This window comes from Coregonus lavaretus, assembly GCF_964263955.1.
Source record: "Coregonus lavaretus genome assembly, chromosome: 33".
In the NCBI taxonomy this organism is placed as follows: domain Eukaryota; kingdom Metazoa; phylum Chordata; class Actinopteri; order Salmoniformes; family Salmonidae; genus Coregonus; species Coregonus lavaretus.
Genome location: NC_140020.1, coordinates 21237625 through 21251991, shown reverse-complemented (window position 1 = coordinate 21251991; position 14367 = coordinate 21237625). Strand labels below are relative to the sequence as shown.

The 14367-nt window shown below is 42.2% G+C and overlaps 1 protein-coding gene across 2 annotated transcripts in view; it reads right to left on the bottom strand.

The window, feature by feature from the left end:
- Positions 1 to 14367, bottom strand: part of daam1b (dishevelled associated activator of morphogenesis 1b) — a gene marked incomplete at its 5' end in the record, with an annotated part of 64570 nt that overhangs the window by 44993 nt on the left and 5210 nt on the right. For both annotated transcript variants that reach the window (XM_084151270.1, XM_084151271.1), the window contains one exon: positions 1819 to 1908. In XM_084151270.1, the coding sequence (XP_084007396.1) occupies positions 1819 to 1908 (90 nt within the window). The remainder of the gene's footprint in view (positions 1 to 1818; positions 1909 to 14367) is intronic.

Here is a 14367-nt window from a genome sequence, read left to right as displayed (position 1 = left end):
AAAGGGTGGCTATTTAAAGAATCTCAAATATAAAATATATTTTGATTTGTTTAACACTTTTTTTGTTACTACATGATTCCATATGTGTTATTTCATAGTTTTGAAGTCTTCACTATTATTCTACAATGCAGAACCTGGTGTCTGCCTGCCATCTGGACCAAATTAAAATCCTCATTGTTGGAGGCTGATGGGAAGCATTAGATAAAATGGCCGCCTTGTCTCTCCAGAGCTTCGAAGAGAGTTAAAGCTTCTGTTTGAGGTGAGGCTGCAGAGATTGAGGGGTGGGGTAGCTTCGTTGTCAAGATAATATTAATATCTTAAAGCAGCATGTGACAAACATTAGAATATGCATTCTGCTACTCTAGACAGTGGAATCATCCATCTTCAGGCTAAGGAGGGAGGCAGTTCTTTCTTGGAATTTGTTTTTCCAGGATCATGCTGCTTCAAAAGGTCCTGGAATTAAACCATGGCAACCTGTTGTATGGACAAGCCTAAAACTCAGTAAGCAAAGGACAAACATTGGATATGTAAGAGGCAGTGTAGGGGTTTTAGTGTCCATATAAGGATCAACAGCCAATGCTTGAGGATGAGTTGTACAGACAGGTCATGGAAAGGTCGTTTGGTGAGACCCAAGGGTAATGTCCCAAGACGGGAGTCCAAAAAGTCCAGCAGTAAGCAGAGTGTGGATGAGGGCAGAGAGGATACATGTCAAAAAGCTGATGAGGTCACCAGTTGTGACTGAATGTGAAATGTGGCGTGCCCTTATCAACTCCCTAGACTCACTGTGAGAGTACAAACCATATTTTCTAAGTTGTTACTCCAACAAAACTAAGCTGTCTCTCACCACTTTCACTTTCATACTCCATTCCAGACATTGAGCGATCTATCATCTTGTATCAAACTCCGGTCTCCCTTCAAGACCATTAACCAGATACAGCTCAGACCAAATACAATTCATATCACTAAAACTCATGCAGTTAATATATCCTTTTACCTACGATCATAAATCTTCCAAATTATCTGGACTTTCTGAGAATACCAGCACGGACAATTCTACAGCTGAAGTCTTTGGAAAAGCAGCTGTGCAGTCATATCCCTGCAGGATGGTTCCTTTTGTGTATTATCCTGGTCAGCGAATTCGACTCCCCTGCCTCATCACCTGGAGTTAACGATGGGATAAAGCAACAGATTTGTGCAACCTACCCAGCCTCCAACTGGCTAAGGATATCCTGCACTTCGCCATGGCCTTAAAACAACTAAAGTGTGGGGAGATGGGCAGCATCTCTAAATGGCGACAGGCTCCACCCAAAAGACCTCTCATAGGGGTCAAGGAGTACAGGAAAATACTAAACATCCTCTTACAGACTTTTCTCCACAGAAAGCGGCTATCCTGCGTTTTGGCAGCTTGAAACCCTTGCACTGCTTCAGGCAAATGAGAAACTTCAGCAAGAGTTATTGTGACTGGTACAGGGGGAGGGGGGCACATTAATATTGTGGGCCATTCCACTCGATGAGAGATTTATTCACTTCAGCTCTTTGGTAAATGAGATAAGATGCTTTGCTGATTCATTAAGTGGAGTGGTCCTCTAAAATGTTTTGGAGAAGTAGGCACAGGTTTCTGTTGAAATTAACCAGTGATGGATTGGTTAAGCTAAAAGGGCAAGATGCTTGGGCTTGCATTACGCCCTCTTAATGGGGCACAGAAATGCCCTAATATCAAGATGACTATAACAGGGAGACCGACACAAACATACATATGCACGCAGACACACTTGAATGACATGACAAGCACACAATAATGTAGACAGGAAAACCTACCTTCTTCTTGCTGCAGTAGATCTGCCATTTCTTTTCTGCAGGCAGGTTGAACATGGCCTCCCTGTGTTTCTCTGTGAGGTCAAGTTCATCCTGCAGAGACAGAGAGTGGGGAGAGATATGGAATAATTGGTCTGTGTGAGTAGCCTAAAAATATTTTCATCTACACACAATATGTACACTACCGTTCAAAAATGTGGGGTCACTTAGAAATGTCCTTTCGTTAAAATAACAGCAAATTGATCAGAAATACAGTGTAGACATTGTTAATGTTGTAAATGGCTATTGTAGCTGGAAACGGCTGATTCTTAATGGAATATCTACATAGGCGTACAGAGGCCCATTATCAGCAACCATCAGTCCTGTGTTCCAATGGCACGTTGTGTTTGCTAATCCAAGTTTATCATTTTAAAAGGCTAATTGATCATTAGAAAACCCTTTTATAATTATGTTACACAGCTGAAAACGGTTGTGCTGCCTAAAGAAGCAATAAAACTGGCCTTCTTGAGACTAGTTGAGTATCTGGAGCATCAGCAATTGTGGGTTCGATTACAGGCTCAAAATGGCCAGAAACAAAGAACTTTCTTCTGAAACTCGTCAGTCTATTCTTGTTCTGAGAAATGAAGACTATTCCATGCGAGAAATTGCCAAGAAACTGAAGGTCTCGTATAACGCTGTGTACATTAAATAGTACCCGCAAAACACCAGCCTCAACGTCAACAGTGAAGAGGCGACTCCGGGATGCTGACCTTCTTGGCAGAGTTGCAAAGAAAAAGCCATATCTCAGACTGCCCATCTTAATCTTTCATTTTTAATGGCCAGTCTGAGATATGGATTTTTCTTTGCAACTCTTGAGTGATGCTGCAGATCGTACTGGACTTTATGTAACACACATCAACCTTTCCATTCAACGGAGAAAGGTGCCACAGGAGTAGGGATGGGCATTTTACCTATTTTGACTGTTCGAGTACTCGCATGATAATTTTGAGTACTCAAATCAAATTAAAAAGCTATTCTTAGAACATTGGTGCACTGGAAAAAAAGGTGAGCATTTATCTATATGCAAACAGTGAGCAACAATGCCTAATTTATCATAACCATTAGAGATAACAAATCCTAATTGCTAAATTGCCTCATATACACTGAGTGTACTAAACATTAAGGACACCAACTCTTTCCATGACATAGACTGACCAGGTGAATCCAGGTGAACACTATGAACCCTTACTGATGTCACTTGTTAAATCCACTTTAATCAGTGTAGATGAAGGGGAGGAGACAGGTTAAAGAAGGATTTTTAAACTGAGACATGGATTGTGTGTGTGCCATTCAGAGGGTGAATGGACAAGACAAAATATTTAAGTGCCTTTGAATGGGGTATGGTAGTAGGTGCCAGGCACACCGATTTGTGTCAAGAACTGCAACGCTACTGGGTTTTTCACGTTCAACAGTTTCCCGTGTGTATCAAGAATGGTCCACCACCCAACTTGACACAACTGTGGGAAGCAATGGAGTGAGTTAACATGGGTGTTATGAACCCCGTGGCTTTAAAAGTCTAGGGTGGATGGAAAAGAGAACTGTAACATAACTCATGCAAATTAGAATATTGACAAGGAACAGTGAGAACAAAATACACCGACAACCATATGCTACCGTCAAACACAAAATGTTTATTATAAACACACGGTAAACTGTTTGGGGAAAAGGGGCTGAGCTGGACCCAAGGAATGAAACAATAAAGTAAAAAAATAACTAAACTGATCTGGCCTGCCTCAAGAACCGCTAAGCTACTGCTAATCATACAAAAATACAGTGGGTGGTCCGCTCAGGTCTAACTAGTGTGTTTAGACAAGGTTTTCCTACGGTAGTGTATGCCAAAGGGCGACTTGCTAAACCCCCCCTTTCCCAGGCACAAACAAACAACATAGGTCCAATATGGACTAGACCGCAAACGATTGAGTACACAAAAACAAGACACCACAGTATCAATACTCACAAAGGAAAATATCCTCTTTCAGAAAACACAACTGACTGGCTTTTAAAACCAGGGGATTTGATATGGTAATGTAAAACCAGAAACAGGTGGTGCAATACGGAGGAATGTCCACTGATTGGTCCACCTCAGCAATCAGCAGACAAACGGATGTCGGACAGGTGGGACACCCCAACGACTACTAATCAGGTAAACAAGGGACACCTGTGATTAGGGCAGAAGGAGAGGAAAAACAAATACACACACAGGATACCTGTATCCGTAACAATGGGCCACCATCCATGTGGAACGCTTTTGACACCTTGTAGAGTCCATGCCCTGACAAATTGAGACTGTTCTGAGGGCAAAAGGGGGTACAACTCAATATTAGGAATATGCTTAATTTAGAGTTATTTATGTAACTTCAGTTGTGATACAAATGTTGAGCTATGTGTTTTGATTTTTGGCTGCATGATGCGACTCTAATGATGATTTCAAAAAAGTCGCATGAAAGGCATGAGCTCTGCTTTGTTTTTTTTGTGCAGGCTGTACACACTTCATCAGTCTCTCATTCACAATTTGACAAGCACTTGATAATGCCTCGATTTTCCCGGCTGCATCCCCTTTGTGTGGCCTAAACGCCCCCTAAAAAAATCCATGCCTTTTGCGGCCAATGGCCATTGTGCCCTTGGGCTGAATATAATAATTATAATTCCCTTCTCCCGGCTGCATGCTGAAGCACCTCTCACTCACATGGCTCTCAGTCATGTGATCGGGTCTTTCTCACAGGCTACAAGTGAAGACCAACACATCGGGGACGCAACTGCACGCGTCCTTATCTGATTCTGGAGGCGCATATTGAAGATATTGGAAGAACTGTCCACATTTACTTTTCTTCATGCAACAAGATGAGTAGGCCTAATGAACAGCAAAGCACTACCCTATGTCTATCTACTATCCCCCATAGTACAAAAGTCCACCTATTCTATTCTGTGCGAGAAATAAATATTACAAACATAGTCTGGGACAGTTGTGGGATGCGATAGATCCCAAATTAATACAACCACTAGCATAACAAAAAACCTGTTTTAAGCAATGAGCCTGACGCAACAGACGATAACGTTTAGCTTAAAATGTTAATAAACTATTACGCTATTTCTTCACATTATAAGCGCAGCAATGTGCACACGGCAGTAGGCTTTAAGCGCGTGTGTTCCATTATGCAACGTAGACGCAGGGAGTCAGGAAGCAGGTGCAGTTAGTGAGTTTAACAATAACGAACAAGGAGAGATACAAAACATCAGAGCTTGGAGAAGACTAATTGCCATGCCTAAACGGTCACGTGGAATTTGCAGTCATGTCATGCAGTCATGACATGTAATGGTGTACCAAATAAAATAAAATCCATCCGTATGCTAGGGAGTTTTAAGGCAAACATTAAGAAATGGTTAATGGGCAAAATGCATTAAAACAAAACAGGCTAGGAGAAAGTACAATAAGGAATAATGATGGTTACTTGCGTACATATTTAGATTTCATGTATTCTAGTGCAGTAGTCACCAACACGGTCGATCGCGATCTACTGGTCGATGTCCAAGACATTCTGAGTCGATCTCCAAGCCTTGTGTTCCAGTTTTTTTTTGCAGTAGGTGCACTTGATTCAGCTGCCTTGTGCGCCGGGTAGTCGAGGTGCTCCTATTTTGAACCATTTCAAGTGTCTGAACGTACAAACTCAGTCTACCCAGCAAACCCAGAGAGTGAATCAAGTGCACCTATAGGCCTACCGCTGGCAAATCAGATATCGCAGATCACCGTGCAGCTTCCATGAGCCCACAGCGAAGTTGATACTGTGAGATTTCAAAACTAAAAAACCATGACTAAAGAGAGACTGTCAGCGAATACAGCAAAGAGCTGCTGTTTTTATGCGTGAGTTCATGTTTACTTTTTTACTTTTACCCTCACAAACTTTTACAGATGCACAATGGAGAGCATCCTGTCGGGCAGTATAACCGCCTGGTACAGCAACTGCACCACCCGCAACCGCAAGGCTCTCCAGAGGGTGGTGCGGTCTGCCCAACGCATTACTGGGGGCAAACTACCCGCCCTCCAGGACACCTACAGCATCCGATGTCACAGGAAGGTCAAAAAGATCATCAAGGCCATCAACCACCCAAGCCACTGCCTGTTCATCCCGCTATCATCCAGAAGGCGAGGTCAGTACAAGTGCATCAAAGCTGGGACCGAAAGACTGAAAAACAGCTTCTATATCAAGGCAATCAGACTGTTAAACAGCCATCACTAGCACATTAGAGGTTGCTGCCTATAGACATAGACTAGAAATCACTGGCCACTTAAATAAATGGAACACTAACCACTTAAAGAATGTTTACATATCTTGCATTCCTCATTTCATATGTATATTCTGTATTCTATACTATTCTACTGTATCTTAGTCCAATGCCGCTCTGACATCGCTCGTCCATATATGTACACTACCGGTCAAAGGTTTTAGAACACCTACTCATTCAAGGGTTTTTCTTTATTTTTACTATTTTCTACATTGTAGAATAATAGTGAAGACATCAAAACTATGAAATAACACATATGGAATCATGTAGTAACCGAAAAAGTGTTAAATAAATCAAAATATATTTGAGATTTGAGATTCTTCAAATAGCCATCCTTTGCCTTGATGACAGCTTTGCACACTCTTGGCATTCTCTCAACCAGCTTCATGAGGTACTCACCTGGAATGCATTTCAATTAACAGGTGTGCCTTCCTAAAAGTTAATTTGTGGAATTTATTTCCTTCTTAATGCGTTTGAGCCAATCGGCTGTGTTTTGACAAGGTAGGGGGGTATACAGAAGATAGCCCTATTTGGTAAAAGACCAAGTCCATATTATGGCAAGAACAGCTCAAATAAGCAAAGAGAAACGACAGTCCATCATTACTTTAAGACATGAAGGTCAGTCAATACGGAAAAGTTGAACGTTTCTTCAAGTGCAATTGCAAAAACTATCATGCGCTATGATGAAACTGGCTCTCATGAGGACCGCCACAGGAAAGGAAGACCCAGTGTTACCTCTGTTGCAGAGGATAAGTTCATTAGAGTTACAAGCCTCAGAAATTGCAGCCCAAATAAATGCTTCACAGAGTTCAAGTAACAGACACATCTCAACATCAACTGCTCAGAGGAGACTATGTGAATCAGGCCTTCATGGTCGAATTGCTGCAAAGAAACCACTACTAAAGGACACCAATAATAAGAAGAGACTTGCTTGGGCCAAGAAACATGAGCAATGGACATTAGGCCGATGGAAATTTGTCCTTTGGTCTGGAGTCCAAATTTGTGATTTTTGGCTCCAACCGCCGTGTCTTTGTGAGACGCGGTGTGGGTGAACGGATGATCTCTGCATGTGTATTTCCTACCGTAAAGCATGGAGGAGGAGGTGTTGCATCAGATGACCTGGCCTCCACAATCCCCCGACCTCAACCAAATTGAGATGGCTTGGGATGAGTCAGACCGCAGAGTGAAGGAAAAACAGCCAACAAGGGCTCAGCATATGTGGGAACTCCTTCAAGACTTTTGAAAAAGCATTCCAGGTGAAGCTGGTTGAGAGAATGCCAAGAGTGTGCAAAGCAGTCATCGAGGCAAAGGGTGGCTATTTGAAGAATCTCAAATATAAAATATATTTTGATTTGTTTAACACTTTTTTGGTTACTACATGATTCCATATGTGTTATTTCATAGTTTGATGTCTTCACTATTATTCTACAATGTAGAAAATAGTAAAAATAAAGAAAAACCCTTGAATGAGTAGGTGTTCTAAAACTTTTGACCGGTAGTATATATATTCTTAATTCATTCCTTACTTAGATTTGTGTGTATTGGGTATACTTAGTGAAATTGTTAGATATTACTTGTTAGATATTACTGCACTGTCGGAGCTAGGAGCACAAGCATTTCGCTACACCCGCAATAACATCTGCTAAACACATGTATGTGACCAATCAAATTTGATTAGACGTTTTATTCAACACTTTTATGAGCCATAAAACGCGCTTCTCCCTATCCACTCGCACTACAAAGTGTATCGACAGACTTGCATTGTTATTATTAGCGGCTTGTGTCTTTTTTAATATCGAGGAATATTTAACGTTCTCTGGTCATAGGAGTAGCAACATGAATTGGTGTGAGGCAGAAATAATGAAGTGCGACTCCAGTTTCTCCATCAGCTGGAAGACGGTGTCTCCTTTTGGTCAGACTCCCTCTGCAGAGACTGACCATCAGACGCAGGCACCATCAGTCTATTAAAATTAAAATAAAGCCAATGATTTCAATTTTTGCTCACTCAGCTGTCCCTCACAAGTAATAAAACAAATGATCTATTACCAGTGTGATCATATACCATAAGTTTAGAAATATACTTTTTTAATTGTCTGAAAATAAAAACATTGCAATGCATAGGGTTAAGTTTAAGTAATGTATTAAAAAATGATTTCACAAGGCCTATTTCACATGATATGCTTAAATACTTATAACCACTAGGCTAATAAATAAACATGTTTTCTTTCGATTATTTAATGACCTACATCATGTTATTTCAAGTTATATCACGTTGTTAAAAAATATATCTAAATTGGGCATGCCTATAAATTGGGCAATTGAAGGTACACTACATGACCAAAAGTATGTGGACACCAGCTCGTCGAACATCTCATTCCAAAGTTATGGGCATTAATATTTTTTCATTTATTTTTTTAGTCATTTAGCAGACACTCTTCTCCAGAGCGACTTACAGTTAGTGAGTGCATACATTATTTTATTTTTCATACTGGCCCCCCGTGGGAATCTAACCCACAACCCTGCCATTGCAAATTGCCATGCTCTACCAACTGAGCTACATCCCTGCCGGCCATTCCCCTCCCCTACCCTGGACGACACTGGGCCAATTGTGCGCCGCCCCATGTGTCTCCCGGTCGCGGCCGGCTACGACAGAGCCTGGATTCGAACCAGGATCTCTAGTGGCACAGCTAGCACTGCGATGCAGCGCCTTAGACCACTGCGCCACTCGGGAGTTGGTCCCCCCTTTGCTGCTATAAACAGCCTCTTCTGGGAAGGCTTTCCACTAGATGTTGGAACCTTGCTGCGGGGACTTGCTTCCATTCAGCCACAAGAGCATTAGTGAGGTCGTGCACTGATGTTGGGCGATTAGGCCTGGCTCGCAGTCGGCGTTCCAATTAATCCCAAAGGTGTTCGATGAGGTTGAGGTCAGGGCTCTGTGCAAGCTAGTCAAGTTCTTCCACACCGATCTCGACAAACCATTTCTGTATGGACCTCGCTTTGTGCACAGGGGCATTGTCATGCTGAAACAGGAAAGGGCCTTCCCCAAACTGCACAGAATCGTCTAGAATGTCATTGTATGCTGTAGCGTTAAGATTTCTCTTCATTGGAACCAAGGGGCCTATCCCGAACCATGAAAAACAGCCCCAGAACATTATTCCTCCACCACCAAACTTTACAGTTGGCACTACGTTCTCCTGGCATCCGCCAAACCCAGATTAGTTCGTCGGACTGCCAGATGGAGAAGCGTGATTCATCACTCCAGAGAACGCGTTTCCACTGCTCCAGAGTCCAATGGTGGTGAGCTTTACACCACTCCAGCCGACGCTTGTCATTGTGCATGGTGATCTTAGGCTTGTGTGAAGCTGCTCGGCCATGGAAACCCATTTCATGAAACTCCCGATGAACAGTTCTTGTGCTGACGTTGCTTTCATTGGCAATTTGGAACTCGGTAGTGTGTGTTGCAACCGAGGACAGATTATTTTTACGCTACGCACTCAGTGGTCCCGTTCTGTGACCTTGTGTGGCCTACCACTTCGCGGCTGAGTCGTTGTTGCTTGTAGACGTTTCCACTTCACAATAACAACAATTCCAGTTGATCAAGGCAGCTCCAGCAGGGCATAAATTTGACGAACTGACTTGTTGGAAAGGCGGCATCCTATGACGGTGAGACGTTGAAAGTCACTGAGCTCTTCAGTAATGTCCTTTCTACTGCCAACATTTGTCTATGGAGATAGCATGGCTGTGTGCTTCATTTAATACACCTGGGATCAACGGATGTGGCTGAAATAGCTGAATCCACTAATTTGAAGGGGTGTCCACATACTTTTGTATATATAGTGTATCTAGTGCTTATGTTAACCTTGATTTTAGTTCAATGTAAATTATAGACCTTTCAAACATTGTATGCAACTTTATCGGCAAGTGACTTGATGACTACTGTAAACGGGATTGACGAGCGTGTTAATATAATGGTAATATTGTTAAAATTCCACTTTTTCCATCCATCAGAATTGGTAAAAAAAAAAGGTTATGCATGCCAACATATTAAGCAACAATTAAGAGTAGGCAAAGTGACTGTGTCAGGTGAAAATGATATCAAACATTTTACCATTGCAAACATTTGATGTACAGTCACATTCACCGTGGTTGTCTGAAGCGATGCCTCATAGCGATTGGTTATTCCCCATAATTTGCAACAATGTCAATGAGCGTCATCACAATCTTTCCTTTGCCTCAAACTGTAATGATTACCAGCTGAGAAACTTTTATGAGTTGATTTTACTCCTGGCTTAGAGTTTGTCTGGACATTGTCTTAACATCATCCTATAACCTACTCTGAGCTGGGAGTTAGTTATTTTAGTCTTAAAACAGGTTTTAACAGGATTCCTAGGACCTTTTATGAGATATTTGTATTTGATTTATTTGACCATTTAGAACACAATACAACCACGCATGTGGATACAATACAATGCCATTAAAATCATTCAGCATGACACAAAAAAGTTAAAAAACATATTTCCATTGTGATCCTCATGAAAACTAAATATACACAAGATAACATAAAAACTAAATACATCTCAAATACATCTCATCAATAGGGTGGAAACTGTAAAAGGAATAGCATAGATTACCATGTAACATTAATTGAAAACAATGATCCTTTCTTTAAGCCTGTGCAGTTTTAAAGCATTTTGCCCATAAACCCTTTCTTAAGGTTTATCTTAAAACTCCCTAGCGTAAGGATGGATTTTATATGGTTTGGTACACCATTCCATTAATCTGCACCAGGGATAAGGAAAAAGCTTTTTCCAACCATGCTCCAATAGCGCGGCAGTCTGATATTGGCAACACTGGCTCTGGTGTGATGGCTATGAGAGTCTCTAATGAAATTAAAATAACCAGACAGGTAACTGGGGGCAAGGTCATGTACAACTTTAACAACCATCAACAGTTTGATCTGCACCACTTGGAAGCCAGTTCAGTTCCCTGAAATGATTAGGACAAAAGTGCATCCTAGGACTGAGCTTGAGTATAATTCTCATTAGTTTGTTTTGGGCCATTTGAAGTTTGTACTTCAGAGTTTTTTTAATGCCACTGAACCATGAGATACAAGCATAGTCACAGTGGCACCATATCGGAGATGTTGCCAGGGTCCTCATAGTCTCTGTATCCAGGAACTTGGCTACCCTTGCCAGGATCTTTGTTCTGGAATGAACATCCCCAATGACATTCAGAGCCATGAGTTCACCGTTCATGTGTTGGTCCAGTTCATATCCCAAGTACAGTGCATTCGGAAAGTATTCAGACCCCTTGACCTTTTCCACATTTTGTTACGTTACAGCCTTATTCTAAAATAGATTAAATCATTTCCCCCCCTAATTAATCTACACCCAATACCCCATAATGACAAAGCAAAAACAGGTTTCTAGAAATATTTGCAAATATATTTAAAAAAAAACTGAAATATAACATTTACATAAGTATTCAGACCCTTTACTCAGTACCTTGTTGAAGCACCTTTGGCAGCGATTACAGCCTCAAGTCTTCTTGGGTATGACGCTACAAGCTTGGCACACCTGGTATGGCAACTGCTTGGCCTCCGACCGCAAGGCACTACAGAGGGTAGCGCGTACGGCCCAGTACATCACTGGGGCCAAGCTTCCTGCCATCCAGGACCTCTATACCAGGCAGTGTCAGAGGAAACCCCTAAAAATTGTCAAAGACTCCAGCCACCCTAGTCATAGACTGTTCTCTCTGCTACCACACGGCAAGCGGTACCGGAGCGCCAATGCTAGGTCCAAAAGGCTTCTTAACAGCTTCTACTCCCAAGCCATAAGACTCTTGAACAGCTAATCAAATGGCTACCTGGACTATATGCATTGTTTTTCTTAAAACTGCATTGTTGGTTAAGGGCTTGTAAGTAAGCATTTCACTGTAAGGTCTACACCTGTTGTATTCGGCGCATGTGACAAATAAAATTTGATTTGGGGAGTTTCTACCATTCTTCTCTGCAGATCCTCTCAAGCTCTGTCAGGTTGGATGGGGAGAGTCACTGCACAGCTATTTCCAGGTCTCTCCAGAGGAGATGTTAGATCGGGTTCAAGTCCGGGCTCTGGCTGGGCCACTCAAGGACATTCAGAGACTTGTCCCAAAGCCACTCCTGCGTTGTCTTGTCTGTGTGCTTAGGGTCGTTGTCCTGTTGGAAGGTGAACCTTCGCCCCAGTCTGAGGTCCTGAGCGCTCTGGAGCAGGTTTTCATCAAGGTTCTCTCTGTACTTTGCTCCGTTCATCTTTCCCTCTATCCTGACTAGTCTCCCAGTCCCTGCTGCTGAAAAACATCCCCACAGCATGATGCTGCCACCACCATGCTTCACTGTAGGGATGGTGCCAGGTTTCCTCCAGACGTGACGCTTGGTATTCAGGCCAAAGAGTTCAATCTTGGTTTCATCACACCAGAGAATCTTGTTTATCATGGTCAGAGTCCTTTAGGAGACTTTTGGCAAACTCCAAGCGGGCTGTCATGTGCCTTTTAATGAAGAGTGGCTTCCGTCTGGCCACTCTACCATAAAGGCCTGATTGGTGGAGTGCTACAGACATGGTTGTCCTTCTGGAAGGTTCTCCCATCTCCACAGAGGAACTCTGGAGCTCTATCTGAGCGGCCAGCTCTAGGAAGTCTTGGTCGTTCCAAACTTCTTCCATTGAAGAATGATGGAGGCCACTGTGTTCTTGGGGACCTTCAATGTTGATAAAATCTGTCAAGTATAGTAAACAAGGTCCTCTGTAGCTCAGCTGGTGGAGCACGGCGCTTGTAACGCCAAGGTAGTGGGTTCGATCCCCGGGACCACCCATACACAAAAAAAATGTATGCACGCATGACTGTAAGTCGCTTTGGATAAAAGCGTCTGCTAAATGGCATATTATATTATAATTATTATAACAAGTGTTGGTAGAATAGGATTGTCCAAAACCGGACTGAAGGTCATATAAAATGTAATGGTCATCAATGTACTTTATGATCTGTTCATGGAGTGCTTTTTCTAAAATCTTTGACAACACACTCAGGATTGACCCTGGTCTGTAGTTCCCTTGATCAACTTTGCTTCCTTTCTTGTATAAAGGAACAACTCTTCAACTCTTGTGGTACCTTTCATGTTGAATGGAAAGGTTGATGATGTGTGTTACATAAGGTCCGATACGATCACTAAGGAATCTAGCTGGGATGTTATCCAGTCCTGTGGCTTTCTGTTTGTCTAGATCTTTAAGCATCTTTGATGCTTTGTGGATATGGGTCTTGGTCATGTGAAGAAAAATACCATGATTTTAAGTAACAACAATCAAGAATGAACTTGCAAGCAAATGCTCACAGGCCAGTGAGCTACATTTTTGTCTTGAAAGAAAACCTACTGCACTGTATGAATCAAAATAAGTCTTTCATCAGGTACTGCAGAACCAAATCTTTGCCACAAACCTCTGATAGCAACACCGACAACCACACAAGACTAGAGACTGCATTGTTCTCTAAATGTATTTTAACCTAAAAAGACTTCCTCCCTCGGACAGTGAACAAAGTGATCAACAAAGCCAGGATAGACTTATTGTAAGTCAGTCTTAGCCAAAGTGTCTGTCAAATGATTAACATGTCATGTTAATTTAATGGTGTCCATGTGTCTGTATATATCCATGTGCACTGTGTGTGAGTACTAACTATGTCAGAGCATGCATGCAAGTCTGTGTAGAAAATGTGTGTACTGGTATGTCTTCGTGGGGCGGGGGGTGTGAGAGAGTCAGCTCGACTATCCAACTATAATTTCTGCATGCAACCACATTTGCAGCAAACAGGCACTCTCTCTGGAACTGAACACTATCTCACATGTGTTCATAGGGTTCCTATCTGGGCAGGGAGCCACTGGGAAGGGATGCAGGGTGGAGGAGCTCTTCCTCTTAATTATTTTTCAGCTACGGCAGTGGCGGACCCGTGGAATTGTTAAATTAGTACCTGTGCTGTTGTGTAACACGCAAGCCAGATCAAACGCAAGCCAGATGTTTTGGGTGCATAATTAATAGCGTCATGCTATGGCTGGGCGATATATAGAATTAATTCCAATGTATGTTTTAGCACGATGTTCCAAATGCCTGTATGGCAAGAATATAGATTTGTATTTTATTTCGTTTTTATGAGCGTTGTCTTTTTGGTCTCGTCTCCTTCGCTCCTTCTGTGCTGTGTGCACCTTCC